Raw genomic sequence first — 26973 nt, forward strand, 5'->3', positions numbered from 1 at the left:
GCTCAGCTGTGTCTGATTCTTTGCGACCCCGCGGACTCTACCCTACCAGGCTCCTCTGTCCATGGGATTCTCCAAGGCAAGAATACTGGAGTGGGTTGCCATTTCCTTCTCCAGGGGATCTTCCCGACCCAGGGATCGAACCCGGGTCTCCCTCATTCCAGGCAGACGCTTTAACCACTGAGCCACCAGGGAAGCCCTGGTAAAGTAATTAGCCTCCAACTGAAATTTTAAAAAAACCGCTCCCTCTGTCTGGAATGCCCTCTCTCCACGTCTTGCTAATTCCTATTCATCTTCAGTTCAGGGATCATTTCCTCCAGAAAGATATCCTGTATTCCCTCCCCACTGTTCTCCGGGCCCACACAGCTGCCTGCACCATGATCCCAACTACGTCCTGCGTTCCATTAGCTACTGATATCTCTGTCTTCCCAACCACACCAGAGGATCCCTGAGGCCAGGGACAGTCTGGTTCATCTGAGTCTTTTGTACATAACTCAGTGCCTGACACACGCCAGGTATTCAAAAGTATTTAATAAATAAGTGAATCAGAACATAAAAGGAGAGCTGCTTAGAACCAAGGAGACACACATTAATGAGTGTTGAAGTGAGCTGAATATAAATAAACATATATATATATATATATATATAATTGTGATTTGCTATGTCAAGTCCACCAAAATAATTCTGTCCCTTTCTCTAGCCTTTTTTTTTTTTTTTTGGATGCAATAAAGAAAACAAGTTGCTGATGGGCAAATGGATTCACTTGCAGACTTCCAAAAAGCATGCTCACAGATTCTTGCAAGCCTTGGATCTTTCTAGCTCGGAAATTCTTGAAAATTGCATAGTTACCCACTTGCCCCAAATGGGGATGCACCATCTATTCAGTGGTAATAGGCTCCACTGTATATCAGTCAGCTGTCCACTTTCTTCCTCATAACCTCTGACACACTACAGTTAAGACTATCTCTAATGCCAAATTCTCCTTCTTTGGTGTACGAAAAAGTGTTACCTGGGAACCTGCATCACCTTTTTCTCCCTTTCTCCCGGGAAGTCCATGAAAGCCCTGAAAGAAGACAAAGCAAACAAAATTCCCATTAAAGAGACACCTCGCTCTCATGATGATTTTGTGGCACTTGAAGAAAAACGGCTTACCTCTTCCCCATCCAGTCCATCGACCCCATCCTCTCCGTGTTCTCCCTGAAAGACAGACAAGGCAGATCGTTGCCACCTAATGGGTAAACTAATCCCATCAGGAAGTCAAATTTGACTGAGAAGTAACCACACATACCTTATATCCAGAAAATCCTCTGGCTCCCTGTAAAAGATTAAATATCTCTTATTGACATGTCAAAGACCGAACATGGATTCACAGCCTGTTGGGGTGGGAAGTGGCTGCTTCCATTAAAAGTGACTGTGTATTCCTTTAGTTACTTTTGGCTATACAGCCACAAAGAGGTTATGGATGGAATTTAATTAATGCTCATAATTTCTTGAAATGACTAAAGAGACTTAATCTGCAGAGGAAGAAACTAACATATAATTAGAGACAGGGAAAGTGGGAGGAGGGATGGAAGAGGGAGGGAATGGAGGAGAGACAGAAGATGCCATAGGGAGTTTAAAAGGAAACATTTACCTTTTGACCCTGCTGCCCTGGGCATCCTGCACCCGCTCTGCTTCCTTGAGGTCCAATTTCTCCTCGAGTTCCCTGGGGAAAGGTACCCAAACAAATATCCATAGTGATTATTTTGCCAGAAAGCTGCCAGCTATTTACTTTTTCCAGAGTGAAGCCAGAACAGGGCACTCTGAGCTCCAGTTAAAGCAAACTCCTCTGCACACTGGTTCATTAACTCTGTGTTTCCCCTGGATTCAAACATTTTCCCTTCAGTGCTCCTGTACAGATCCAAGATCACACTAACGTATGATGTGAGCTCAGTTGCTCCCCTACCCTCAACAGAAAGCACAGCCAAAGGTCTGAAGTCACATCACTTTGCAGCCACATTTCAAATGCTCCCCTGACACATATTGGCCCTGATATCTTGCCCAGGCCCTAACGAACCTGGAAAAATCACCATGACTCATGGCAGAGAAGCCATTGGTTCCAGGGGACAGAAGCTGAGCAGAAGCAGCCGATCAAAAGTGACACTGCCTCAAGCCAGTGCTCACAGGAAGAACTCCCCAGTTAAAGATCCCCCACATTAGAACATCCACACAGGGAAGAGCACCCAAGGTCAGTGGCCTGCGCATCTCTCATTAGTCCAGCTTCTCCCCGGAAATATTTAAAATACAGGTCAGGGCTGGAATGGGCTTCCCTGCTGGCTCAGATGGTAAAGAATCCGCCTGCAATGCAGGAGATCTGGGTTCGATCCCTGGGTAGGGAGGATCCCCTGGAGGAGGGCATGGCCACCCACCCTAGTATCCTTGCCTGGAGAATCCCATGGACAGAGGAGCCTGGGGGGCTACAGTCCATGGGGTTGCAAAGAGTCAGGCATGACTGAAGCAACTTAGCACGCATGCACACACAAGGGCTAGAATAAAAGGAGTCTCAAGAGAAGAGCAATACTGTGTTTCCTGAGAGCTGGAATCCCCAGCTGTCTCTTTCCCCATTGTGTCCTGGGGGCTTGGCTCAGACCTAGGTGCACAGAAGGTGCTCGTGGTTTGCTGTGTGGATAAATACTAGCAATGAACTTAGTTCTCTCCTTCCTGGTAGGTGACGGGAGAGGCAATTTTCCTTTCACTGCTTTGCTTTCTTTATTTTTACTGAGGATTGTTTGCAGGAAAAGCAGGAAACCTCACTCATGGCTGCAGATTGCTGAAAGTTAAAGCGAACGAAAGTGGCTCAGTTGTGTCCGAGTCTTTGCAACACCATGGACTGGCCTGCCAGGCTCCTCTGTCCACGGGATTCTCCAGGCCAGAACACTGGAGTGAGTAACCTTTCCCTTCTCCAGAGGCTCTCCCCAACCCAGGGATAGAATGCAGGTCTCCCACATTGCAGGTGATAAGAGGAACCAAAATGTCCCCGCTGTTTGGACTCAGCCAGCTGCGGGCTCACAGTCCGGCAGTGGGTAACACTCTTCCCCTCACTCAAATCCTGACTGGCCCAGTCCACTCCATAACCACTCACAGGTACAGGGTGGGTAAACTACAGTCTTAGAGGAATTTATAAGTTGACAGACGAGGAAACCAAGGGTCAAGAACTTAACATATCCTATTAAGGTCTAGGTCAGCCTTGAGCCATCCGACGCTGGAGACTATACTTTTAATCACAACTTGCTATGCAGACAAGGGTTCTAAGCCGGTGAGGATGCAGGTTGGATACCTCCGGAACTTTCCCCATCCCAGTGGAGCCACCCAAGTTGTTTCCATTCCTCCAAATCCATTTTTATAATTTGATCGATGAACCAAGAGAGAGTTATGGTTTGGGAGTCAACAGTTGAAGTTCAAAAGCCTTGTGCAGCGTAGGACCACGACACCATATGGTGCTTTGCCCACTTCTCTTTCCACACTGGAGGCACTGGGCTACCAGTCCAGAGAGATGTCCTCTCAGCCTTCACCATATGCGGGGGCAGAGGGAGGGTGCCCAGTTCCTTGCCACCCCCCAAAAATGTGCCAGGCAAAACATGGGTGAGTCTGCTCCCTTCTTTCCCCCAAAAGTAGATTCAGCAAGTAGCTCGTGACGCAGACAAAGGGAAGGGGAAAAAAAGCAGCCCATCCCACCCCTCAAACTACAAAAAGCATATAAACAAAACCCCACTATTCCTTCTGGAAAATAAAGTGTTTTTTTAATGGAAAAGGAAAGAGTGTGGTGGGCAGTGAATCAGAAAAACTTACAGGCTCTCCCTCCTCTCCCCTGTGTCCTCTGCTGCCTTTCATACCTGGAAAGCCCTGTGGGGAAAGAGAAAAACCCATCTTCGTCATCCTTCATCAACTCAGACCTGTTGCATTAGGCATTTCAGGCAGGTCCCTCCCTCCAGCCTAGCTGTGGTTTTGCAAGCACGGCTGTGAGTTTGGGGAGAGCTGGACAAGCGCTGGGCCTGGCTTTGGTCCTGGCTCTTGGCTCTGAAGCTCCCTGCAGAGGCGGCCCTCCTGATTCCTCCAGAAGGCTGGATTTGGAGCCCCCACGTCCTTCAGGGCCAGGTCTGTGCCTGGGGGTTGCATGGAGGTTAGCAGTGTCTAGCATGACCCCTTCAGCAGGCAAACTGAACATTTCCAAAGACATCACTTTACTTCCTTCCTCTGTTTTTTTGGTTTTTTTTTGTTGTTGTTTGTTTTTGTTTTTGAGGACAAGAAGGAGCCTTCTCCCTATCAGCTCCATCTGCTGTAATCTGCTGTCTTCTCTCCCTCTCTGTTTCATTGTCTCCTGGTTTATTTTTGGCAAGGATTTCCCTTGAGGTCTGCTTCCTCACCTGCTAACACAGATCCCCACTGTCTGCTCAGTACACTGGGAGGCTGCACTCTTGGAATAGAATTCTAGCCTCCAGCAACATAATAAGAGAGGAAACTGTGCTGAACAAAACATCGCAACTCAGTCAAAAGTCCAGGGGAGGGGTAAATCAGGAGTTTGGGATTAATGTATATACACTTCTATGAATAAAACAGGTAAACAATAAGGTCCTACTGGATAACACTGGGAACTCCACCCAATATTTTGTAACAACCTATAAGGGAAAAGAGTTTGAAAAAGAACACACACACACGTGTAAGAATCACTATACTGTATACCTGAAATGAACACAACATTGCAAATCAACCGTGTTTCCACAAAAATATATTAATAAATTTATTAATTAAAAAATTTAAAAGAAGTCAGTAAAAAGGCTGAGATCAATTATCCTTTCACAAGTATGGACAGTGTGACCGCTGAACAAGAATCATTTTTAAGCCCTTCAAATAAACCAGACTCTTTTTCATTGTGAGATCTAAAATGCATTTGAAAAAGTGCATAAAAGTAAATAGACTATAAAGGTACGACTTGATTGTTATGAAGTGAATATCAGTGTAACCACTGCCCAGGCCAAGAAATAGGACATGGCTGATACCCACACTTAGCAGCTACCCCAATCACAAAGCAGTCCCTACCCACTCCCTGGGAACAGATGCTTGCTTTTATGATGATATTTCCAAGTCTTTGAAAAATACTTCACTACTCAATTATTCATCCCTAGATAGAATACCTATAGGTTGGTTTTGCCTGCTTGCAAACTTTTTATAAATCCGTCATACCATATGCACTTTTCTGTGTTTTGCCTTTTTTGGGGCCATTATTGTGTTTATAAAATTTATACCTGTTGTCATGTGTAGTTATAGTTCACTCATTTTCATTCCCTTAGAGCATTTCACTGCATAAAAATACCATGATATATATATGATGTATTTATATATCATATATTTATTTATGCTATTGCTGTGTGATTCGTTTTTTAAGGGCAAGGCTCTGCAAGGCTACACTCTTTTTGTAGTTCAATCATGACCCATTGTTGATGAAGCAAAACTTTCCCCACCATTTCTAACACCTCTTACCACCTTTCAAACTGTCTAAAGTCTAAATTGCAAAGCTAAGGAGCAATACCCCAAAGTTTACATAAGAAAAAAAAAAAAAAGGAGTCATTCTTAATAGCAGAATCAAAAGTGAGTCTTCTGAACCCTCCCACACTGTTGGTAGGAATGAAAATTTGTACAGCCACTATAGAAAACAAAACAGCATGGAGGTTCCTCAAAGAACTAAAAATAGAGTTGTTATACAATTCTGTGACCCCACTCTTGGGCAAATATCTAAAAAAAAAAAAGAAAACAAAACTCTAATTGGAAAAGGCACACACTCCAGTGTTAATAGCAGCACTGTTTACAATAGCCAAGATATGGAAGCAACGCAAATGTCCATCGACAGAGGAGTGGGTAAAGAAGATGTGGTATATTTATACAGTGGAATATTACTCAACCATAAAAAGAATGAAATAATGCCAACTACACCAACATGGGCGGACCTAGAGATCATCATAGGAAGTGAAGTAAGCCAGAAGAAGAAAGACAAGTGTCCTATGATATCATGTACACGTGCAATTTAAGAAATTATACAAGTGGATGCATTTACAGAACAGAAATAGACTCGCAGACATAGGAAACAAACCTATGGCTACCAAAGGGGATGGAGGGGAGGAATCAGCTAGGAGTTTGGATTAGCAGATACACACTGCTATATATAAAATAGACAAACAAGTTTCTACTGTAGAGCACAGGGAGCTATATTGACTATCCTATAATAAATGGTTTATTACAGGCTTATGGAAAAAGAATGTGTGTGTGTATATAGATATGTATAACTGAATGTATATCTATCTATCTCTCTCTCTATATATGTGTGTGTGTATAACTGAATCACTTAGCTATATAGTAGAAATTAACACAACATTGCAAATCAACTATACTTCAATAAAATAATTTTCTTTTAAATGCGAGCCTTTCTGATCTGGCTCCTACCCCAGAGAAGTCACACAAATGGCCCAGAGTAATTGCCTCAGCATCAAGTGGAGGCTGCAAACCCAGTTACTCAGTCTCAGTTCCATCTATACCAAATCAAAGCCCATTAGGCACAACAGTGTCACAACTGAATGGTACCTGGGAGGCTTGGGGCCCTCGGATCCCCTGAGGTCCTGGAATCCCTGCGCATTTGCAAAACTTGCAGCAACACGTCCTCTCTGCAATGTTCCCCTGGGAAAAAGGAACACTGAGTGAGAAGCTGCAGTGTGGAAGTTCATTGCATGAGAACTGAACTGACGTAAATCATAATTCACCACCTACAGCCCGTCCTCTCTCGTTGGGTGAGGGACTGAAGAGAGTAAGAGGGGTTTGGGTTTTTTTTTTTTAACCTTGAAGAGAAAGCATCAGGTTAGCAATTGTACTGGTAACATACCTTCTCCAAGGAAATGGCCTCTATTTATAGAAGGGGCACTCACCACACAGATGACCACTGGTTGGTTCCTAGTCGACAGGCTCTTGTTTCTTGGGATTTCTGCAGCAGAAACTGCTGGGTTTTTTTTTTATTTGATTAGGGGTTGGTTGGGTATTTAGTTCCCCCAGCTTTCATTTGGTGAGATGACAAAGGATGAAAGGTCACGGGGAAACAAAAACCAATGCTCTGGGCTGTCACACTTTTTCATATGCTAAAGACCATGTACTGAATTTAGGGCAAACGAGGGGATCTTTAAGAATACTCATCAAGATTCCAGTCTTGTTCCCAGGGCATTTTTTAAAAAGATTTGTCTATTTATTTTTGGCTGTGCTAGGTCTTCACTGTCGCGGGCGTTCCTAGCTGCAGCAAGCAGGGACTACGCTGCAGTGTATGGCTTCTCATCGTGGCGGCTTGTCTTGTTGTGGAGCACCGGCTCTGGGCACTCAGGCTTCAGCAGTTGGGGTGCATGGGCTTAGTTGCCCTGAGGCATGTGGAATATTCCTGGAACCCATGTCTCCTGCACTGGCAGGCAGATTCTTAACCACTGGACCACAGGGAAGACCTCCCAGGGCATTTTGAATAACGTGGGGTTTTTGTTCAGCAACTCACCAGATACTGTGATAGCATACTGCCCAGTTCCTTCATTCCAATGGTCAGGTGAGTCCTGTAGTCAAATCCTTTTCCAAATTCAAAGCTGGAAAACTCGTCATGAGCGGTTGCATTTAAGGACACTACCAGCAAAGCATCAAGTCCTAGGCAGCAAAAAAAGTGGTGATAAAACCCAAGGAATCACACCCCCAAGAGAAGGAAAGCCCATCTTATTTCCTTTCAGTGAACATGATTCAAAGAATCAGAAAGAGGGGGGAAATAAGAGAAAGAAGTGCTCTTGACCCTGAAGAACCCAACAGCGGCATTGCCTGCGTCTTTTGTACACGTGTGAGGCACTGGTTCCTGACTTCAGCATGACATCTGAGAAACCTTGCACAAAAACACCAGCAGAAAGCTGTGTTTAATGCCTCACCACCAGTCCTGATGGAGTTCTTGGGCATTTGAAAGCAGTTTTTAAGAAAGGGTATTACTTCTCTTTAGAATTCTGAATGTTTTTTAAGATGGTAGTTAGTAACGTAGTTTTTCTCACCACTTTAAAAATTGACGTATTGGGTAAAAAATGTACTGTGTTGTGTTAGTTTGAGGGGCACAGCCAAGTTATTCAGTTTGACATACATGCACACATAGGTTGTTCTAAGATGCTGAATATATTTCAGTATCTGTGCTCCACAGTAGGTCCCTGCTGTTCATCTGTCTTATACATAGTTGCGCACATGTTAATCTCAAACTCCTGATTTCTCTCCCCCACCACTATCCCCTTTGATAACCATACATTTGTCTTCTATGTCTGTGAGTCTATATCTGTTTCATAAATATCTGTCTTTCTCTCTCTGACCTACTCACTTGGGCTTCCTTCCTGGCTCAGCTGGGAAAGAATCTGCCTGTAATATGGGAGACATGGGTGTGATCCCTGGGTTGGGAAGATGCCCTGGGGAAGGGAAAGGCTACCCCCTCCAGTATTGTGGCCTGGAGAATTCCATGGATGGAGGCAAGGGTAATTAACACAGGAGGATACAGAAGCCCAGCACCCTTGCCTGAAGGGTACAGCCTGCGCTCCAGAGCCCCTCGGGAGTCAGACCAAGGTGAGGACTTCTTGGAGACACATCCTCATCCATAACCTCCACTTCTCTTCGCTGCTTCTCTCTCTACCTCGGCAAGCCATGCACACACAGGTTCCGTTCCCAGATGCAGCTTCTGGGGAGCCAAAGACACTTCCTGTTGTGTCTGACTTCCCATGGGAAAGACTGCATCACAGATTTTGAAAAGCACTCCTCGCTGCTCCTCGCCTGTCCATGTCATAGTTTCAGATAAGCTGGGAGCAGAAATGGAGCATCACAGGCAGAGACAGCAAGTGTCTTCGGCTCCCTAGAAGCTGCATCTGGGAGAGGAACCTGTGTGTGCCTGGCTTACTGAGGTAGAGAGAGAAGCAGCGAAGAGAAGTGGAGGTTGTGGACGAGGATGTGTCTCCATGAAGTCCTCGCCTTGGTCTGATTCCCGAGGGGCTCTGGAGCACAGGCTGTACACTTCAGGCAAGGGTGCAGGGCTTCTATAGCCCTCTGTATTAATGACCCTTGCCTCCATCCATCAGGTGGAATATGTTATAACCCCAACCTCCCCTCCAAGAATCAGGTCACTGGTCGGGTCAGTCATAGGCACCGGGCTATAGAAGGTCACAGGAATAAGCACTTGACTGTGGCATTTGCAGTATCTGGGGGATGCGTGTGTGGTCAAGAGGGGTTGGGCAGGGCACCAGTGGCCTTTGCTTCAAGGGGCCGGGCAAACCCCAAGTTCCAGAGCACCCGCGTAGGTAGAGACTTGTTCAGCACATCCCCTGCTTCCTCATTTGCATTTTCAATTTCAAGTTTACCTGCTTCCCTGAGCCTGTCCGATTGATCTTCAAGCATCATTTTGCTTTCACCCCCAAGACCATCTGAAAAGATGAGCAACACCTGGAGAAAGAGGAAAGCGTAGAATGGGATGACTTGAGAACAAAGCGTATAACTGGGAGGGAGAAACCAGTGAAAGGATATGGAAATGGGAGCTAGAAAGGGACTTGGTTACCTGTCCTTGGGATGTGGACACATTCTCAAATGTGTCCCACATGGACTGCAGGAACTGCGCATTCAGGTGAGTCGGCCCGTTGACGGTGACTTGCAGGAGGCTGTCAAATATTGTTTGCTGGTAGATTTGGAAATTGGCAGGGACATTCTGGCCACTGTTCACCTTAAAGGCCACGCTCACCTGCACCTCTGCACCTGCCCCGCAGCTGACACCCCTAATGGAGGTGATGTCCTCTAAGATGCCCGGGAGGTATGATTCCAGCCGGGGGTGGCCGTGGAACAGTGGCTGGCCCAGCAGGTGAGTGGAAATGTCGAAGCCAACCACAATGTCCAGAAAGCAGTCTGGAGACCAAGGAAAGCAATGTCACATTAATGACCAGCCAGGAGTAAGGAAGGGCAGAGGGTTCTGAAAAGGTGGAGCATCGCAGTCTAGGGCTGGAGGGTTTCTAGGACCCAAAACTGTCTCATAAGGAGAATACTAGCTGCTGGGTCAGCATGCAATGCAGGTGTTTCTTCTGTCCCCTTTCAAATGTTACACATTTCAGTGGCTATTTGAAGTCTAATCCTGGTTTATTCTCAGGCTGGCCTCGTGTGCGTGTGTGTGTGTGTGTGTGTGTGTGTGTGTGTGTATGTATGTGTGTGCATGCGTGCTTGCATATTTTCTTCATTTAATGAGGACATATTATGATGAATATAATTATAAAATATAAAATATTTGGATCGTTCTTAGAGTTTACTTAGTCCAGAGGCCATCAACTCAGTCAGCAACAAAGGACAGGAGGGTCCTGTTATCAAGTCAAGTGGGCAGTGGGTGAGAAAGTGAATCAGAGCAATGACCCATCCGTTCACCATTCACTTCCAACTGAGAGTCGCCATGTGCGAAAGGGGGCCCAGTCCGGTCATACTGTCTGATTTTTTCAAAGAGAAGCCTGAAATCTACATGTTAAAACCTAGAGTCTGTAAATACTATCAACTAATTTCATGAGATCACAACACCAAGAAGGACAAACTCAGTTCAGCAGCGAGTTGCTACTTGGTCACCCATGACCCTGTCCAGTTGCTCGTCTTACACACGAGGAGATGGTGAGGCAGGGAAGCTGCTGCTGCTGCTGAACCAGAGCTGGAACCCTGGCTTTCTGATTCCAGTCCTGGACTCTTCCACCACTGTCATCTGCCCCCAGTGAGCACCCCACCAGACAGCTTGGAAAAACCAGTGTAGTTTGTAAAAGAACTGGCTTCCATCTTAGTAAGTCTAGAAACAGAAGGCCTGTGGGGAATTTCTGCTGTTGCACAAATTCCACAAAATATTATCCTTCACTGATGCTCTGTCCTCCCAACTCCCAGTCCCAAGTGTACAGAACCTGAGTCCTGCACACAGCTCTCAGCTGGAGCTGAAGAATGGCATCCCCATCAGATAGACCACAGCTCGCATTTATTTTCTTCAGTCCCAGCCCACATGACTCACTTCCATGACTCACCTGGCCTTTGCAGCCATCAGCCCCAGTGACCTTTGGAAATTAAATAATCCCCAAGGCCAATTCAAATCTTTCCTATGTTATGATTACACGAATGTCATCATTCAAAGAAGAAAATGTACCAGACATGTGCTGATACAGTTGACACAGACAGACACGTACACAGACGTGCACACACACTCACACATACTGTGTCCCTTACAAGATGGTTAAACAAAGTTAAAATAGGAAAAAGTAAAATCAGCAAATGTTTTTCACTTACTTCCTGTGGGATGCAGGGAATTGCTCTGGGACTTCCGGAAGCAGAGAGGATAGAAATAGAAGGCTGAGTTCCAAGTGTTAAGAAGAATATAACCCCTGGATTGTAGTGGAGGAGAGGGCTGACCTGGGCACACAACCCAGGGCGTCCTCTGGCCTCTGAACCCTTTCCTCTGCCTCTGAGGAAGGCTGGCCAATCCCAAACTTTTGGAAACAGAGGAGACGCCTATTCTCATTGCATATTATTCTAAACCACATCCTGTTAGGTTCGCCCAAAGACACCCTGGGAAATGGACAACCAAGAAGCTGCAATCAAACGAAAGCGAAGCAGGAGCGAAGGAGCACTTACTGGTTTTCCCGCAGCTCTTGCAGATTTCACGGACCATTCTTTTTTTCACATCCACATTCTTTAATTTATCGAAGTCTTGAAAAGTGATGATTTTTTCAGAACTGCCCGTTATGGGCAGGAGCTGTTCCTTGTAAACATCTCCTATGCCCAGAGCCAGAATGCAAATGCCAGCTTCCCTCAGGGCCTCCACTGCCTTTGACACATCATATTGGGGAGCCCCAGATGTGATGACCACCAGAGTCTGAGGGACACCAGCGTTCTTCCTGCCACCAGCGGACGGCTCAAACATAACGCTCACTTGTCTCAGGGCCAAGTCTATCCGCGGACGGCCCTTGCTCTTGGTGATAGCTTGAATCTGAGACTTCCATTCGGTTTTAGACAGAGAGTTCTGTAACTCGATAATTTCTTGGTAGTGGCTCCCAAATTGGGCCATCCCAATTTTCATCCTCTGAGACGGAATGTCAAAATTATCGATTAAGTCTGACAAGAAAGTTGTCATGGTAACAAAGTCTGAATCAGATACGAAGTCAGAGCCATCACAAAAGAAAATCACATCAGCTTCTGGAATGTTACAGACTGCAATTGAAGAAAAATAAATCACTGATTGTCCTCAACAATCATTCTAAATTTTCCCTTCACTCAAATATTTAATTCCTTCTACTAAATCCTCACAGTCATGGCAAACTGAGACAACAGATGAGAGATTACAATTGGCCCTCAAAGAAAAGAGAAAGTAGTGCTGAGGAGAAGGTTCATAGGCTTTGTTTCAAATTTAATAATTTACATGATACATCTGAAAGGACACTGAAAGCTACTCTGAGAAAGGAAGGAAGAAGTTTGACTAGATTGACTATAGTCATTGAAAGGCCATTGCAAAGGCCTGAAATCCATTCAACACCCCCATACCGGAACATCCACCCAAGTTGACTGCCACTGTACTCAAGTGCCATTAGTAATTCTGTTATTATTAATGCCACCACTTTACATTTGTGCTGAAAATTATCATTTAAAAATGTGTTTAGCATACTACAATGGTTAATATTCATGACCACTTTATGAGGAATTATTCTGATCTTAGGTAGAGAAAAGGAATCCAGTGGTTAAGGTGCCTCAGAATAGGCAATCACTCTGCAGTAGAGCTGGTATCTGGATCCCTTTTATCCTTAAATCCATCACTTTTTTCTACTACAAATTGCTTTAATAATATCATGCCCAAATATTGAAATTTCGTGGACAAGTGCTAGTCAACATTGGTTACAGGGTTGTCCTTCTGAAGTCCCATGTGACATGACCCAAAACAAGGAATGATCTTTTACGCTCAGTCTCCATCAAATGCAAAGGCTGGGATGGGGCTGTACTAAAGTGCTCAGTGAAGGTAACTGAGATGATGGGGTGTGCATCGTGGACTTCTTTTCCCTCTTCTGCTTCCCTCTCTTTCCTTCAGAGCTGTGCCCCCCCTAATAAACATCTTGCATCCAAAAGTTAGACTCTATTATCTCAACATCTATCTCAAAACTCTGTCTTGACACCTACCTCCAAAGTAGGTGTGGGAGATGAGAAGAAAGCAGTCCACAAGGAAAAGACTCTAGTCCTACTAATAGTCCTAGATTTGGTGGGGATCCAGTGATAAACAAGAGTCCCAGCCTGCCCAATGAACTCAGTCTTGTTATAAGGACAAATAAGGAAGCAGCAAGCATGTGTTAGATGCTACCATCAGGAGAAATAGAAGGTGCAGGAGTCAGGGGGGCACAGCAGGGGCACTGATGTGTTCTGGGTCAGAAAACTGGCAAACAAAACCTGAAAGGTGACAAGCCAGCCAGATGCAGCCAGGGGAAGCCGTAGGCTGGCGTGTTTGTGCTGGGTAAGTGATGCACGCGAAGATGAAGGGACTTCAGGATGACTAGAGGGGCTGTGAAGCAGGGGGCAGTTGAGGTTGGAGATGTCAGCAGGACCTACTTGGAACTCGGGAGTTTAGGGTGGCTCAGAGGTTAAAGTGTCTGCCTCTAATACGGGAGACCTGGGTTCAATCCCTGGGTCAGGAAGATCCCCTGGAGAAGGAAATGGCAACCCACTCCAGTATTCTTGCCTAGAGAATCCCATGGACGGAGGAGCCTGGTGGGCTACAGTCCATGGGGTCGCAAAGAGTCGGACACGACCGAGCAACTTAACTTAACTTAACCTGCAGTAAGCTGCAGTGACATGGCCCAGTTTGTATTAGAAAGATGCCTTGGGGACAGTCATGTTTTCTTAGAGAGGATACCCACATTCTGTATCTGAAACCAAGAATCTGAATTTATTGCTTACTTAAGTAAAGTGGGGTTGTGGAGATCAGACATAGTTTTACTCAGCCCAGCAAATGCTGGTCTGACACAAGATTTGGGGGGAGGTTTTGTTTGGAGTTGGATGATTTCACAGAGAAGGGAGTGGGTTAATGTCAGTGGACAAACCACGATTTGTGTTGGAAACAGAAGTAGGTTTCAAGCTAATAGAGAGGAAGGAAGGGAGGTGGAAAGGGAAAAAAGAAGGAAGTTGGAAAAAGGGAGGGAAACAGAAAGAAGAAAGGAAGCTAGCTGGTTGGTTGCTGTGTTTGCCATGTGGGGAGGACCCGGCCACTACCTGGGAAGGATTCCAGGCTTCCAAGGAGGCACAGTGACGCTCCTAGAGGGCGGGTTGATCTCCGCTGCTTTTAGGTCAGGTGGCAGATCTCACCCCTTGCTCACTCAGACATGCTGCCTCCAGCTTGCCCTACCCCAGGGGTATCTCCTGATTCACCTCTGACCCCTTCCCTCCTGGTTCCTGGAAACTGGTCTCTGTTGTCCCATTCAATCCCACTCCTGGCCTTGATTCAGAAAAGCTCACAGCCCTGGTTGGACTTCCAGTGGTCCTACAGGGTGCTGACGATCCCACTTAGAGGGTCCTGGAACTTTGAAAACAAAAGTCTATCTGTTTAAAGCATGAAACTTTCCACTGGAGTTTGGCCTGAACCTGATACAGAGTAGGTGCACGGAGACCATCAAGCAAATGCGCAGCACAGGCAGCCACGAGATGAGGACGGCTGAACAGGGCGCTAGGAAGAGCGAAGGGAAGGGAAAGGAGAGGCCTGACAGCAAGGAACCCTTCTGCAGACTTCTCCTACAGCGTCTTCAGTACAGCAGCGAAGGACCTTTAGATCTTGCTGAATCAAGAATGCATTTCTCTCAGAGATGAGAAAACCGGTAGCCTGAAGAGAGGAACGTTCAGCCCATGCCATCTGGATGACGGGAAGCCAAACGTAATCACTTATTTTTGTTTTTGCATAAACTTGTATTGCTACACCAACTTTAAAAGCACAACTCACCCTCTTGCGAGTTGTTACACATACTGTCTTGCAGAGGCAGGTAAATATCTTTCAGCTTGTCAAAACCACTGACGTGGATGGTGTAGTTTTTATCCCCTGCCATGGTCTCCAGTTCCACTTGGTCAGCCGCACCTACACCCACTGCGTAAATGATGACGCCTTTGTTTCTTAATTTTGAGGCCGCCTCACCCAGCTTATTTCTGTCGTGAGATACCCCATCTGTGATAACGATCAGCATCTGCCTCACGTTTTGCTTGATACGGCTGCCGTGTTCCTCTGTGAACAGGTCGCCCGCACGCTCCAGAGCCTTGGCGGTGTAGGTCCTTCCCCCCGTATCCCTGCGCCTCCTCAGATGCTCGATGATGGCTGGTCCACTAGAGTACTTGTTGAGGTAGAAAAGAACCTCGGGGTCATCTGAGTATCTGAGCGCTCCGAACCGAACGCGGTCCAGGCCCACGTCTGATTTCTTCACCAAATGGATGGTGAGGTTGATCATGTTTTCTTGGTCCTCGGCGTTGATGCTGCCTGAGTGGTCCAGCACGAACACGACATCTAACTGCTGAATCCGTTTACAATCTGAAAGCAGAAGAGAGCAGGCGTGACAGACTTTTGAACTGTGTTCTGCACAGACGCCTAGAAGGGAAATCAGTTATGTGTGCCTTGTACCTCTCACGTGCCAGACACCTCACCGCTCTTAGGGATGGCTGATACCATTTTAAAGAGAAAAGAAACTTCAGGCTCAGAGATGTTCCCCTTGCCCACATCACGATTCTAAGAACACTGGGGCTCCCATCTATGATGATCAGATAGGAGCGCTCCCAACTCCATGATCAGATCAGCGCTTCTCACACCTCCCTACTCTGTTCTGCTAACCTCTTCAGGTCGTTTACAGCAACGTTTGCCAAGCAGGCTTTCACCTGGAAGGGAACGTCAGGAGGTGAGTCAACGTAGTACAGTGGTGAGCCACGACCGGTTCTTGCCAGACTGGCCTGCATTTTTGAAGGGCTCGGGGGCTTAGTGTACAACCTTGGAGCTTCTGTCTCGCCCCTTCAGGCTCCAGCTGTTGCCTCAGCTTCCGGTAGATAAACTTTCCTCTGTGCTCCATGTCTCTTCACATTTATTTGTGGCCCTTCCTCTGACTTTCCCAAGCTGGAGCCCAGAAAATCCCACACAGGGGAAGAGCTAAGGCACTTGTCACCACACCCTAGCCCCAAGCCCTCCTCCTCCTTAGAAGCCAAGCACCCACTCTGGGTGGGCCTCCAAAGTATGGGCTTATTTCTACACTTTTCCTTCCCTGAGTAGCTTAAGCACATGCTTCCCAATGGTTCACCCTCTACCTGCCAACCTTACCTCCAATCCTTATTTCTGGCAGTGAGATCTCCAAGTTTTAAAGGATCATCCATTGCAGATGAGCCCAGGCCATGTAGGAAGAATGACTTGCCATGATTTGGCAATGAGTCATAACTCAATACATATTTATGAGTTGACTTGATACACATTTATATATTTACCTGATAAATTTATAAACTGAACGTACAAGTCAGCTAAAATTCTACCTTATGCTATAGACAGGGCCTCCACAAACATGACATTTCTCAGCGAAGAGAGGCCAGGAAGACCCCTTTGGATTTCAAAGGTGGGGCTATGGCCTTACTGTGAGCCCTTCTTACAATGTCTCCACAATCCCAAGAGTTTGGGAATTACTGCCATTCATGGAGGAAGAAGAAAAATTCCAGTTAAGCCTTTCCAAGAGAAATCTTAAGGCCATTGCCTAAAGCTCAGTTTACACTAAGAGATCTTACTTGTTAACCTTCTGAAATTTTCACACACAAAATCCTGAATAACAAAGTCCAAAGGAGGTTCCTATTGCCATAGGAACAACACACAACAAACTGACTAATGTTTTGGTTTGTTCTATTAGTTGTAGCCAAAACACAGATAACAACAGCACGTGATAGATTTAAAAGTACCGGTGGTGTTAGCCTTACGTGGGAATTTACAGCAAGTTCTGACACAAGTCATTAAAATTGATGGGCTCAAACCTAAGGTTGCTTAATCCAATTTGAAAAGCACTATAGTTTGTCAGATAAAAGTGATGACTCCAAGCGATCACTTTAAGGAAAGTAACAAATTAAAATTTTCCAAAAGGATAGGTATATGAACAGGCAAATGGAAACTCCTTAGCTGAGAGAGGGTAAGAAGACTAATGTAAGGAATAAAAATATACACTGTATCTTTAAAATACAAAGAAGGTGCAGAGTTCTGCTTTGGATACTGGACTTAATTTAACTGAGAGGAAGATGGCTGTATATTTCTAATTACACATTCTTATGTGTACATACTTAACAGTGGTTATAGGTAGCCAAGAAACAATGTGGGAGAATCATTTGGGATTAAAAACTGACTGGAAAATCTAGGTATACAGGTATTAAAAAGCTGGAAATTTAATGTAAAATTCTGAGACCTCCTTGGTATATGTGGCTTCCTGGTAGCTCAGCAGTAAAGAACCTGCCTGCAGTGCAGAAGTGGCAGGAGCTGCAGGTTCGATTCCTGGGTTGGGAAGATCCCCTGGAGAAGGACATGGTAATCCACTCCAGTATTCTCTTGGTATATCTATTTGAAGTCATCAAAATCAGACTATATGTTGCCAAATTAGCAGACAAAACTGTTATTCTGGAATATCCCTGGGTATTTCACACAAGTATACAGCCCTGAGGTCATGGCTTTTAACGTAGCATAGATAAGTCCAACACTTAACACCAAAGTCCAGTTAGAGGCCAAGCCTGGAGTCCAAGTGTCTGTCCACCCCACTATAAAGCCAACAGCTTGCATCCTGAAGGATAAAAGGCTCACTTACCATGAAGAGCACACACGCGGAAGATGAGTTTACTCTCTATTGCCTTTAGATCATCGAAGTTCTCAACGTGGAAGATCAGGCTGCCATCCCCACTGATCTCCTCCAGCTGCGTCCTGTTGGCCCCATACACCCCCACGGAGAAGATGACCACACCTTTGTCCCGAAGAGCTTTTGCGGGATCTCTCACATCATCCTGGGCTTCTCCATCAGTGATAAGGATGAGAAACTTTCTCACCACTGGGCGGCCCCCCTTGGATTCGGTGAAGTATGGATCCACAAAGGTTAACGCGCTTCCAGTCAAAGTTCTCTGACTGATGGGGGTCATGCTGTCTATTGCATCAGAAATTTCTTTTTGTGTAAAGTATTTGTCAAGCTGGAATTCTTCCTTACTATAATCACTGAATTGGACTACACCAACTCGGCTTCTGTCTCCACCAATCTGCATCTTATCTAACAGGTTTTTCATGAAAGCTTTCATTTTCTCAAAATTTTCAGGTCCTATACTGCCAGAACTGTCCACCAGAAACATGATATCAGCCTTCATGCTTTCACATCCTGCATGTAATCAAAAAGGCCAGAAATATACCAGGTTGGCATGGTTATCAGAATATGTAAGAGACAGTAAAGCAGAAATAAATACTTTAATCAGTAAATATCAAAAATTAACTCAAGCAACTACCACTGCATTTGAAAATTTTATCTGCTTCTTTTGTAGTAGTCTGCTGACTAGAACCCTAAATCAGAAATTCATTGAAGATTATCTAAAACTTTTCAAAGAAGAAATGCAATTTCTAAAGTATATGTTCATTCCCTCACTTATGCATGCACTCATTATACACTTATTCATAATTCATAATTCTTTTTTTTTTAAATAAAAGGGGAGGGGGAGCCAAAGGACGCGGATGGCTGGACCAGAGCGGCCTTCCCCTCCCCGAGGTCAGGGGCGCCTCAACCGCTGGCGAGTGGGGCTGCAGCCTCTGCAGCTGGATTTCCCACTCTCATAATTCATAATTCTTGAAGTGTATGAAATGGCGAGCATCAGACCATGTGTTAAGGATGCCGTGGTGATCAACAAAGAAAGTCAGAGAAAAGTAATCAATTTTTGGCACTAATATGACTAATATTTCAGGGTTTAATGGGTATTCTTGAAGCCCAAAATTCTAAGTAACCTTTATATAGCATTTTGTTCTGGGATAATTTAAAGCAATTAAAAATATCAATATTAGAAATTGGGGTGAAAAGTTTTTACTAGAGATAATAAGTACATTAGTAAGCACATATCCATTCAACAGGGACTATTACTTTATTAATACATAAAATGTGTTGATATGGACTGGAAGTGGGCATATATATGCATATATATAGTGGCTCAGATGATAAAGAATCTGCCTGTAGTGCGGGAGACCCAGATTTGATTCCTGAGTCTGGAAGATCCCCTGGAGAAGGGAATAGCTATCTACTCAAGTATTCCTGCCTGGAGAATCCCATGGACAGAGGAGCCTGGTGGGCTACAGTCCATGGGGTCAGAAAGAGTCAGACACGACTGAGTGACTAACCCTTGCACTTCCACCTCATACAAATCTGTACATATATACACACATAGATCAGTTTCTATAAGCCATGAAAAAGTGCTATTAATTCGTGTGTGTGTGTGTGTGTGTGTGTGTGTGTGTGCATGCGCATGCATGCTCAGTTGCTTCAGTCCTGTCTGACTCTTTGAGACCTTGTGGACTGTAGCCTGACAGGCTTCTCAGTCCATGGTATTCTCCAGGCAGGAATCCTGGAATGGCTTGCCATGCCCTCCTCCAGGGCATCTTCCCGACCCTGAGATGGAACCCACATCTCTGGCATCTCTTGCACTGAAGACAGATTCTTTACCATTGAGCCACCTGGGAAGCCATGTGTGTGCACATATGTATATTTACATATGTATACACACATATGCACCATAGTACATATATATAATATATATATAGCATAAATTGTAAGCATGTTGTCTTTAGCGTGTATCTCCTTAGTCTTAACCCCTTCTTTAGTTATCACTGCCATTCTCTTACCAGCCCCTTCCTCAGTCCTCACAGAATCTATCCCATACTTTTTGTATATAACCAGTTATCATGCACCATAGAAGAACTAAAAAATGCCAACTATTTTTTTTACTTTCTTTTCTTTTTTAAAAAATTTATTTACTTTCAATTGAAGGATAATTGCTGTATAGAATTTGGTTGTTTTCTGTCAAAGCTCAACATGAATCAGCCATAGGTGTACATATATCTCCTCCCTCTTGAAACTCCCTCCCATCTCCCTCCCCATCCCACTCCTCTAGGTTGATACAGACCCCCTGTTCTAGTTCCCTGAGACATACAGCAAATTTCCAAATGTTTACTATTTTTTAATAATTTATATGAGGTCCACCAGAACTTCCTTGGTGCCTCAGAGCTAACAAACCCAACCGCCAATGAAGGAGATATAGGTTCAATCCCTGAAGCAGGAAGATCCTGTGGAGAAAGAAATGGCAACCTACTCCAGTATTCTGGCCTGGAAAATCCCATGGACAAAAGGAGCCTGGCAGGCTACAGTCCATGGGGTTGCAAAAGAGTTGGACATGACATAGAGACTAAACAACCAGGAAAACAACAACATAAGGCCCAGTAGGGGGATTAAAACCATTTGAGATCGACGCTGCCCTGGGGCCATTTTGAAAGTTGTGAACAGGGAAGTTGCCAAAGACGTTTGAGGGCCTTGGCAAATGCCCAGTGCTGGGAAGTGTGGAATGCTCTCTTCCACAAATAACATGTCAAAGGGGGAGATTTCTACATGCACTCACTATCCACAGGGCCTACCTCCTCATCAAAAAACCATAGCTTTGACTAGATGGAACTTTGTTGGCCGAAGAATTGATGCTTCTGAACTGTGGTGCTGGAAAAGACTCTTGAGAGTCTGTTGGACTGCAAGGAGATCCAACCCATCCATCCTAAAGGAAATCAGTCCTGAATATTCATTGGAAGGACTGATGCTGAAGCTCCAATATTTTGGCCACCTGATGTGAAGAACTGACTCACTGGGAAAGACTCTGATGCTGGGAAAGATTGAAGGCAGGAGGAGAAGGGGATGACAGAGGATGAGATGGTTGGATGGCATCACTGACTCCACGGACTTGAGTTTGGGTAAACTCCAGGAGTTGGTGATGGACAGGGAGGCCTGGCATGCTGCAGTCCATGGGGTCGCAAAGAATTGGACACGACTGAGCATCTGAACTGAACTGAACCTCCTCATCTCCCACTCCTGTATGTCAATAAAAGAATTTCAACCAGGAAGATGGCCACCCAGGTAAAGACTACATTTCCCAGGCTTCCTTGAAGCTAGATGTGGCCCTGGGACTGTGGATTTCTTAGTAGCTATGAGGAGGAGTGATTTAACCCCTTCTGGGTCTGAACAATAAAACAGTTGAGCCTGATGAGATGCCCCTGGTCCTATCTCCCTTTCCACAAAGGGAAGATGGGGTGTGGAGCTCCATCTTTGACCTACAGATAGTTACTATGTGTTGCAAAAGGACCTGCCTCTTTGCTAGACCTGGACTGCTCACCCCGGACAACTACACAAGAGAAAAACCATATTCTGTGTTGTGTGGAATGGGGCCGTTTTGCTAGAGCCTCTTAACCTGCCCGTGAATAGATACCCCATGCCTCACTCCATCCACGTCTTCTCTGAGAGGAATCCGTTTTTTCTCTAGGCTCCCCAGCTTCGGCGTCTTGGTTTTTCTGCCTCTCTGTTCACCATCCTGCGGCTCATTTCCTTGTCCACAGTTCGTCTCCTCCTTCAGGTGCGCCAGGGTTTGGGCACATGGACTGTAACTACTTGACAAATAAGAAATATCCTGTCCCTCCTTGGACTGGTCCCTGCCTTTGAAAAGACCTAAAATGCAATCTATTTTATTTTTCCTGAAATCTTTTTACTTTCCTTGGCATCAACTCCAGGAAACATAAAGAAACTTGTATTCATACTGTTTCTAAGACATCCTGAAGACCCAGCTTTACTCCTGCCCGTAACAGGACGAGAAAGATCAATCAAGTTATGGCTTAGGATTTTACTGCCAATGTCACTTACTTGCTGGCTTATTTTTCTTTGGATTTTAGTGACTCAAAGAAAATTCCAGCACAGCTTCACCTTTGTAAGTTCAAGTAAAGTGAGAATCCTTTTCTTTTCCAGACCAATGAACACCGTGACCAACTTTTACAATAATCACATTTTATGTAGCACTCACCATAGGCTAAGCCCTCCTCTAAATGCGCCACATGCTTTATTTCCTTTAAGCTTCATAATAAGCCTGCACATACAGGACCAAGCCAAGTAGACGGTAAGTAACCCATTTAAGGTCCACAGCAGGAATTTTCACATTGTTCTTCCTAACTTCTGTTACTTAATTTTTAGTCAGAACAAAAATGCAAGTATGTGTTTGCATTATAAATAAAAATAAGCAGGGGTTACATATATACTTAGGTACACTTTCATAATAAAGAAATAACAGTCGGTATTTACTGTAAGGATACTCTGATGGAGGTACTGTCCTAATTTTATAGATGAGCAAGTACAAGTCTCAAGTAATGAAATGAGTTGAATCCTAACCCACTGAAAACCAGAGCCCGTTTTCTTTCCACTGTTCTCATCTGCCTCCATTAGTGTGTGTCACACACACACACACAAATATAGGGCTTCCCTGGTAACTCAGGCTAAAAGAATCTGCATGCAATGCAGAACACTTGGGTTCAGTCCCTGGGTCAGGGAGATCCCCTGAAGAAGGGAATGGCAACCCACTCCAGTATTCTTGCTTGGAGAATCCCATGGACAGAGGAGCCTGGCGGGCCACAGTCCACGGGGTGGAAAAGAGCTGGACATGACTGAGCAACTAACACTTTCACTTTCTCACTTTTTTTCACCTCCATGGCAGTGGGCTTGGTGAAGGCAGCAGCAGCCTTAGCAGCCTTCTCACTTAACAGCTTCCAAGATGACCTCAGGGCAGCCGTCTACAGAGGGGTTCTCCCACCTTGGCAATTGGTTTAGAGTCAGGGGCTGAACCTCTTCAGCAAAATGTGAGCCAGACAAATGGTCACATCACTCCTCTACTTGGCCTATTAGTGCCCCTGAAACAACTAAGAAAGTACAGATAAGAAAGCCTTTTTGTTTTGCTTACCTTTCTCAGTGCAGATACTGTGAACAACTTCATTCTTGATGCTTTTTAAAGAATCAAAGTTCTGCCCAAAGCTAACCCTTTCCTCTTCCCGAGCAATTTGTTGCAGCTGTGTTCGGTTAGCCTTCCCGATACCAATCGCATGGATGGTGATATTTTCAGCCCTTAGTCTCTCAGCAGGTTCCAGGACAGCATCTGCAGACATCCCATCGGTCAAGACAATGAGGTGGCAGGGTGCCTCATTTGTCCTCTGCTTCCTTCCCTTCCTCACCAGTGGCAGCATGAAATCCAGGGCTGCCCCAGTTAAAGTGCTGCCCTGAAGTTGCTTAATGTTAAAAACAGCCTTTCTTAATTTCATATCATTAAGGTAGTCATTGATATCAAATTCCACTTTCTTCTCATGGGAATACTGCACAGCTCCGACTCGAACTTTGTCTGGACCAATGTTAAACATCCTTATCACCGCCAACATGAATTCCTTGATTTGCTCAAAGTGTTTTTTCTGAATGCTGCTTGATCCATCGATGAGGAAATAGAGATCAGCCTCTTTTGTGTCCAGACAGCCTGCAGAAAAATTGAAAACAGAAAGTAGATTCTCTGTTAATTCTCTGGAGAGAACCTGGAGAGAACTTTGCAGGACGATTTGGAGAGGAGCCTGAGGCTGTGAAGCTGTTACAGGACAGAACAAAATCTGACTGCATGTTGGATCTGTTTCTTTTACTTTAGTTGCTTCTGTTCACTAAAAGGGTACTGTCTATACATAATGGCCTGCTTAGGGAACTCTGCCACCCTGCCTGAATGGTAAGCTAAAGTGCCTTTGTTCAGGGAAACATTTCTGACTCTGTCCACATGTGAATGGCTGAAAAAAGAAGAAAGTAACACACACACCCCTCCTCCCTGAGTCTGGCCTTTGCAGGAGATGCTTGCAAAACTTATGATCTTTTTACTTTACTTTCTCACCTCCTCCCCTTTTGTGTTCTATAAAAGAACATGGCATCCAGGCCCCGTAAGATGATTATTTTGAGACATTAGTCTGCCATCTTCTCAGTCTGCTGGCTTTCCAAATAAAGTTGTTATTCTTTGCCTTAACACCTCACATCTCAGATTTACCAGCCTGTTGTGTATCAAGAGCAGAGTGAGTCTGGATTCGGTAACAGCTTCTGAAGAATGAGGACACTTCAGTTGAGGCCTGGACATTTCACTGAGCACATCCAGACCCATTTTCTCCTGTGAAACTTACCACAACCTTGTGAGGAAATTGAAACTGAGTGAGGCCCGGTCACTGAGGTCATGCAGTCAGTGAATTAAAGACTAAGAACCAGATTCCCAAACCTCCAGGCTTTTAGTTAAGATTGATTTTCTGATATTGACACCTGCCTGCATTTGTAGTTTATGCCTTGTCATTCCTTTGAGAAATAGATTCAGACGACTTTCTGTTCTTACTTCCCCAATAACCTCTTCTACCTGGAGCAAATAGAATAATGTATTTAAAACTAGAACCAGACCATATTACTCTTCTACTTAAATGATTTATCACTGTAGTTAGAATTTTAAAATGAAAAATAACACTAATATTTCCTCCTTTTCTTTCTCATCCTATTTCTGAGTGAGTGAGTGAAAGTAGCTCAGTTGTATCTGACTCTTTGCAACTCCATGGACTATACAGTCCTTGGAATTCTCTAGGTCAGAATACTGGAGCGGGTAGCCTTTCCCTTCTCCGGGGGATCTTCCCAACCCAGGGATCGAACCCTGGTTTCCTGCACTGCAGGGGGATTCTTTGCCAGCCGAGCCATAAGAGGACTAGGAATTCTTTATCTTCCTCACTGTGTTTCAACAACACTGGGCTTCCTCTTGCAGTTTTGTGCCTGCCCTCTTTCCTGAAATATTCTTCCCCCCGAATCTTCACAGGCGGGCCCCTTCTCATCTTATGGATATGTCAACTCAAACGTCGGTTCTTTAAAAGTCCTTCTCTTCCCCTCCAGCTAAAGCACATCAATCATCATCAACCCCGTTACCCTGCCTACTGTCTTTATGATGCCCATTACTTCCTGAAATTACTTTATTATTCATTCGTTCCTGAGTACAGCCTGTTTCCTGACACAGAATGTCAGCTCCATGAGGGCAGAGACTTTGCCTTGTTTTCTGCTTCTGCCCAGTTCAGGCCTGGTACATCACAAGATTTCAACAGGAAACTGTAAATCAAAGCGCTCTCAATATTTTTCCTTTGTTGAGCAGATGCTCTGTCAAACAGTGCTTTAACTTTCCTAATAGTCTCTTCCCTACTCTACTTAGCCATTTTTTAAATTGGGTAGAAGAAAAAAATATACCTTTAAATTTTAGGTTAAGTGTACAATTACCTGGTTGAGTATGTGAAAAGGTCTCTAAAATACAAGACAATTTAGTCTTCTCAGAAATATTTTCTTTCTTGATTGCTTGTTGGTAACTTATAGCTGTTGACACTACTTCAGGCTATGGGGAGTTGGCTCTTAAGAAATCAGAAACACTGAAAATAAGTTTGACTCTGAGAATTAAACTATGAAATCGACATATAAAGTACTAGGGAAAAGGTAAGCAGTTATCTGCAAAAGACAAGTGTGATCCCCAGACAGAAACACTTGATAGAGACCAGAATGAATTGATTTATATATCTAATAAAGAAAAATGGTGATCAGTAATGAGGGAGAGAAAAATTCAAGTCCCAGGGGGTAACCATGGCAGTGCCCATCCAACCCGTCCTGGAGCTGTGCCAGTCCAATACACTAGCCACTAGTCACATGCTTCTATTAACATGTGAACTTAAACGGCTTAAAATTAAATAAAATTTAAAATTCAACTCTTCAGTTGCAAAAGCCACATTTCAGGTGCTTAACAGTTCCATATGGTCAGTGGCTATTACATGGGACAGTGTAATTACAGAATATATCCATCTAAAAAGTTCAGTTGGACAGGGTTGAAGAAAAATGTGTCCCCTGGGGCAAGGTCTCACCTGCACAGTTATCTAGAGATATGAATCTATATATTGGACTTTAAAATAGAATCATTCCCCTGACTAAATACCATAAGACATTTAAGTCATAAAATTAACTCCCTTGCTCTGATTCCTCATACAGCCTAGCTTCCCACTTGTATATATGTCTACAGGGAGAGACTATATTTCTCAGAGGAATATGGTCTCCGGTGTCCAGGTCCCTGGCACTATAGTTTCATTACAAAGATAATCATCAATCTTTTCTCATCCATCAGTCTCCTGGTTCGGTTAATGTGAGATTTTCCTTGCTTTAATGAAGTTCCATTAAATAAATTAGAGACAGCGTCAGAGGTGGTGGCCACAGCAGTGACTAAGTCAGTAGAGATTGGTTGTCTGTGTTTGACCATTTTGAAACTGTAAAGCTGTCTCACTGAAGACCACGGCAAATTCACTGAGGTAGTGGTTCTCAGATATTGCTAGTGTGAGTTCGGTGGAGAGCTTTCTAAAATGCCTGCCCTACCTGCAGACACTGAGTCATTGGACTGGGCCACTGAATTATTAACAATATCTCCTCAGGAAGCCCTGATAAATTTATAGTAGACACTGTGGGTGCTCCACCAATATCCCCTCAAATCCTTTACCAGGGGTTTTGTGTAACCAGTTCCCAGCACGTTCATTTAAACAGCTAGCACCAGTATCTAGAGGTGGTTGGCTGCTCAGGTTGTTGAAATCCTTTTTGGTTTTTACTTGAGCCAGAAGCATCTGGAAATGAACATTTCCTCCTCTGTGCTGGAATATAAATTCTTTGGTTACACTTCCCCCTGACTAGGACAACTCTAAGGTTTAACCCACACTGTCTCTAGAATGGTTCGGTGGAATTGGCCCTCCATGGGACTTTGCTTACCATCTTGCCCTTCCTGGTCCCATAT

The 26973-nt window shown here is 44.6% G+C and overlaps 1 protein-coding gene across 1 annotated transcript in view; it reads right to left on the reverse strand.

The window, feature by feature from the left end:
• COL6A5 (collagen type VI alpha 5 chain) overlaps positions 1-26973 on the reverse strand; it is a 119202-nt gene that overhangs the window by 83313 nt on the left and 8916 nt on the right. The window contains exons 4-16 of the mRNA XM_052640693.1: positions 23080-23640; positions 17889-18443; positions 15032-15607; positions 11695-12270; positions 9614-9954; positions 9420-9501; positions 7553-7695; positions 6610-6702; positions 3826-3879; positions 1631-1702; positions 1286-1312; positions 1150-1194; positions 1007-1060 (exon numbers count right to left, since the gene is read on the reverse strand). Of these exons, the coding sequence (XP_052496653.1) occupies positions 1007-1060; positions 1150-1194; positions 1286-1312; positions 1631-1702; positions 3826-3879; positions 6610-6702; positions 7553-7695; positions 9420-9501; positions 9614-9954; positions 11695-12270; positions 15032-15607; positions 17889-18443; positions 23080-23640 (3179 nt within the window). The remainder of the gene's footprint in view (positions 1-1006; positions 1061-1149; positions 1195-1285; positions 1313-1630; positions 1703-3825; positions 3880-6609; positions 6703-7552; positions 7696-9419; positions 9502-9613; positions 9955-11694; positions 12271-15031; positions 15608-17888; positions 18444-23079; positions 23641-26973) is intronic.

This window comes from Budorcas taxicolor, chromosome 1, assembly GCF_023091745.1.
Source record: "Budorcas taxicolor isolate Tak-1 chromosome 1, Takin1.1, whole genome shotgun sequence".
Lineage (NCBI taxonomy): Eukaryota > Metazoa > Chordata > Mammalia > Artiodactyla > Bovidae > Budorcas > Budorcas taxicolor.